Below are 5,031 nucleotides of genomic sequence, written 5' to 3'. Positions count from 1 at the left end.
ATGGATTGCATTTTGTCCACATCAGGCGTACTTTTCTCTGTTCGTCTTTGTATAGTGGTCTCGTTTGTAAAAGCTGGATGCTGTTGAGCAATGGAGTTTAATAGGAGTCAAGTAAAAGAATGTGAAAAAGATATATGTTCGATGTCTTAAGACAGACCAAGCAAGCATCCAAAATACAAGCGTTAGACTAATTTGCCGTCTTCAATCCATACTTCCTCGTAGCCCACTATATGTCTCACACTTTGCTTATTGATCAGTTTTGCCTCGTCCGGCTCCACGACTTCCTTATAATACGGGTCTTCCATCAATGCCTTCAGAGTGTTCGCGGTCTGTACGAGAATCTCGGCGTACCCGTCAAAGTCCAAAATCAATGCTCCTTCACTGACACTAGGTACTCTTCGCGCATTGAAGGTGGCGTATGATACTACGCAAGACTTAGGGATGGATTAGTGGTTGTGTTCATAGGTAATGACCGAACTCGATGGTCGTTTGGAGATGAAACAAAGACCAACAACAGACCCGTGTATAGCGGTAAACGCCATGGCGTTGAAACCAGTGCTTTATCAGCGGCGCATGGACATTTGTCCAATGGCTATTAGCCGTGGTGAGCCTTCCAAGTGCGAGTTCCGATATTGAAGGCAACAAGTATGCTGCACTTACTGATGAAACTCCTCTACGGATAAGGAAGGATGACGCTTAACGTACACGTCAAATCGAATAAGGCGTTTTTGAGAGGCCATTGTACAATACATGGAAAACTAGAAGACCGATAAATAAATAATCTGGCTGCACTTTTTGGGGGTTAGGTTTGAAGTCTTTGGAAGGGAGAGAAGGCGCTTTGTTGTTAATCCTTGTGGGAAGAAAAAAAGGAAATGAAAGGAAAAAAAATCATCACACAGCCTGAATCAGCCTGGCATTTATGGTGGCTAATATTGCAGCTTAGACCATGCAGCGAGGGGTGGCGATGTAGCACAAGAGAGCCCAAGGCAATATACAAAACAACATTGTTGTTCGTCTCGCTGGCAAAGTCTTCATATCATTAGCTGTGTACCTAGAGTAGGTACATAAATCAGGAAGATTCATGTGCTTAGATAGGTAAGTATGTATTTGGTATGCTAGGACAATCTATGCGTTGGCTAGGATTCAGCCATAGTCACAAATCTATATCAAGGTCTGTCCTTCGCGTCATAGGGTCTATCAAGTGCTTGAATTTATACAATAGCTGAATCGGAAGATCTTAGATATGTCCCCAAATCGTATCTTACCAAAGCACAGCTTTCATCATACACGGCACATCTCTAACATAGCAATCAAATCTGCCCAGCTGCCTTCGCCAAGGATTAGGTCCTTTTGCGGTTTCTCATCCTTTTGACAACATCTAGGGCAGTTTCAGAAGGAGTCTGACGTCGTCAAGTCTCGGTTTCCAGAATATTCAGGGGCATTTTCCTGGTCTTTCTGCATTGCCAGCTCGGAAGAGGCCAGTCACCTCTTCGCCTTTATATATTCACTTCTCCCTACTCACCAACGCAGTGCCCGCCTTCCAAATTCGGAAGTCACCTGGTCCGCCCGCGGGCGTCATTCACAACACCGACCTCGAGGTCATTGCTGCCTCGACGCGTCTGCCAAACTGTCTTCCTTCTCCAAACTTCTTCTCTTCATCACCTCTAACATCATGATTCGCAACACTCCAGCTCCTGAATCCCATGAATGTTTAGCTTATGAACCCAATTTCACCGGGTAATGATGGCAGGAGCTACGGCTACCGCTGGTCCAAAGTCGAGCAGCAGCAGAAGAGCCCTTTCAGACGACGACATAGTGAAAGAGGTTCTGAAAATGATCACCAGCAAAGAGAAGGCACAGCTCACGATAATTTCACTGGTGCTCGAATACAACTTTAACCACGCGCGTCTGAAGGAACTTCTGCTCGGTTAGTACTTAGATATGATTGCAAATGTTGGTCTGAAATTTATATGGTTATAGCGCACAGGATTGATGGGAGCTTTTCAAAAGTGGAAAGAATAATCATGGGATTGCTCCGAAAGTTGGATTAGATCTAGGGAGACAATATTCCAACTTTCAAAATGCACAGAGCCAGAATGTTTCTCCAGACACGAAGTCGCCGCAGAGACTTTCGCGCGAAGTACTATATCAATTTACAAATTTGTGCGATGGGTTTATAGGATGCTCTAGATATCCTTGGAACTGTACATGTTCGATACGGAGATTTCTCAAAACGGGCCGATGCATGCTTGGCACCATCATCACAACAAACGAATTTAAGCCTTGTTCTTAAGGTTGGATTATCTGAACTTGCAATAGATGCACGGAGTTGGCTGGAAGCTCCACGTTTACTTCAACCAAAGAATCGAGGTCCACCTTTGGGAAATGCGCCATCGACAGCTTTCTATGGATATTGGAGACTCTTCTCATCTTCATTGCTTCTAAAACTCAAGAAGAAGTAACGATATCATCTTAAAACGGCACAACTACGGCGACTGGATTGATGATTCTATCTTTTAAGCATATTGCGGGACGTCGAATCAATGCGAACAATCCTCGAGAACAAGACTTTATCATCACTCAGCAACAGTTTCAAAAAAAAAACGCGGAACAGATCTGGAAGAAGCAGCAGGGTTTTATGTCATATTAGTAACTGGCCTGAGCGGTCTCTGGTGTGCTGAAAAGGACTCCAGAAAACAGAGTTAACAATCTATTAAAATGCTATACAAATATTAGCAGCAGAACATTCGATAATGGCAAAGTTGGAACTCTATACTCTAGAAATCCAACGAGAGGTGGCATCTTCATTTCGATGCAACTCCGCAGTCCTGTACTGGTTTGGGAGGGTTCCATCACGATTTCATGGCACATACTACGGGGGAGTGACCTTCATCAGAAGAGTTTGTGTTTGCCAGGAATAGATCCACTGAGTATATTTCATTGCTTAAAAAGTACTTTGTTGAAGTTTCAGCAACTTATCTACCATTATATTAGTAAAAATAGGAAACTAATTTTAAGTCTAATCTTTTTTATAAACCATCTAATAGTCTTGAGCTCTTTTTTTTTAGATACTTAGGATACTTTTAAACTTACTTAATTATTATCCTCTTGAATACTTTTTTTTTGCTTTTTTTTAGAAAAAAAAACAACGATAACATGCCAAGTGTCATCATCAATACAGTCAAATGAAACATAAAGCAAAAAAGAAATAAAAAAAATTATGCAACAGCTGGGATTCACTGGTGGTCACCCACCCAACTACTAACCAGCCAGCGTGTGGCTTACAGGCGGCCAATTCTTGCCTGGGTGCTGCCCCACTTCACACTGACCTATGCTTCTCACAAGCTGCCTCTCATTCTTTGTTCATACTGTACCAAACCCTTTCTGTGAAGCCCATAGTGGTCTCCATACCTAGGTTCCTAGAAGCTCCTGCGGTCACCTTCCTCACAGTATGCCACACCTGCCACACTTGTGGTAAGCCTCCTCATGAGGGATTATGTGTGACGGGCCTAACTGCGTTGGATTGCTGTCTATAACTAGGGAGCCAAACAAGGCTTTCGGTATACTCTCATAGCGATCCACCATGTGTGAGAAGCGTAGTTGGTCCAGGATCATGCAGCGGATTTTTCGATCCTTTTCTTTCTCGGCGGTGTCGGACAGCTTGGCCGAGAAATGGAGGACATCGTTCTCGTTCTGGGACTGCCAGTTACTTCGATAAGTGGTGTCGATGAAATCTGCCTCCAACAACCTCGTTTTGTTGATATTGTGGAGGATCAGGTCGCTTATTCTCTCTGTATGTAGGCTGAGATTTGATTCGACAAGGTCAATGTGCTCTCTGTCGATTATGCATTCCGTCAGTCGCCCAGTTAGCCAGTACGGGAGACAGAAAAGGTAAAAAGCATTTTTTTTCTCGCACAGAAGCGACGCCAAGAGCGTCGTATCAATCTGTCGTCGCAAGAGCTCGAGCCTTTCTGACATAACCCGAATCCTCTGTTGACTCAAAATCGCGCTGAGTGCGTGGCGAAAGCTTTCACATTTTCGATACTTACCTTCACCCGATTTCAACTTATGCAGACCGTTGAGCAGGTCTTGGGAAGCTCGCTGGCAATCTTTGCTGAGATTGTATAGTGCCTCATCGGTCTCAAATTTGTTGAAGGTTCCCTTTGGAGGTTGCAGGACAAAGCCTTTACTGATAGATTCTAAATTTAGTGTGATTGCTTCAAGCTCGGTGTTTTCAATCAAGGTCCCAGTAGTCGATTTGTATATCTGGTGGCTCTTGGAGATCAAGTCGCTGGTGAAACTGACAAACTGGACAATATTTGACGCGAGGCTTAGACAAGTCAGAGGATCTAGCATGATGACTGCTCGGGATGAAATTTCGCCGGGGCTGTCAGCGAAGTAGCCAGCAGGACTTTTTCCTTTTTCACGGCGGCACAACTATTCCTATTCTAGGTCTGAAGTCGTTGGAATGGAGGGAAGGGGCTTTATTGTTAATCCTCATGGAGAAAAAAAAAGAAAAAAGAAAAATGGGAAAAAAAAAAGCACCACGCAGCCTGAATCAGAATTGCATTTATAGTGCCTAAATAGTACAGCTGGCAACACTGAGTGTTATTTGCTATTGCAGTTTAGACTACACAGCGAGGAGTTATGGTGCAGCACAAGAGAGCCTAAATTAATATACAAAACAATATTGCTGTTCCATCTTGCTGGCAAGGTCTCCAAATCATTACTTGTGTACCAAGAGTAGGTATATCAGGAAGAGTCATGTGCTAGATTGGTAGTATTCTGGTGAAAAGCGCGAGATAGCGATCCAACTTGACATTGTCAGTCGAGCGAAGAGATGGAAAAGGACCTCTGCATGTTCAGGCAGTCCGTAGCTCTAGTTCTCGTCTAGCTTTCGCTTTCTTTACAAGTACAAGAGAATTTCTATTGGTTGGATTGCCCAGGAAAAGTAATTGTGTATTCTGTGCAGTACGTAGCGAACTGTACTCCGTATTCTCTCTAACCCCATTCCGTCTCTCTCTCTCTCTC

The 5,031-nt window shown here is 43.7% G+C and overlaps 1 protein-coding gene across 1 annotated transcript; it reads right to left on the bottom strand.

Annotated features, from left to right (window-relative positions):
- Positions 1-3,444: 3,444 nt before the first annotated feature.
- Positions 3,445-4,356, bottom strand: T310_8412 (uncharacterized protein; the record flags this gene model as incomplete). Its single annotated transcript, XM_013468802.1, has 2 exons — positions 3,445-3,791; positions 4,050-4,356. 2 exons carry the CDS (start codon positions 4,354-4,356, stop codon positions 3,445-3,447), a joined length of 654 nt encoding a protein of 217 aa, XP_013324256.1.
- Positions 4,357-5,031: the final 675 nt, after the last annotated feature.

Source organism: Rasamsonia emersonii, assembly GCF_000968595.1.
Source record: "Rasamsonia emersonii CBS 393.64 chromosome Unknown ctg1118621760740, whole genome shotgun sequence".
Taxonomy (NCBI): Eukaryota; Fungi; Ascomycota; class Eurotiomycetes; order Eurotiales; family Trichocomaceae; genus Rasamsonia; species Rasamsonia emersonii.
Note: the sequence above shows the minus strand (reverse complement) of the source record. Positions and strands in the feature narration are given on the sequence as shown.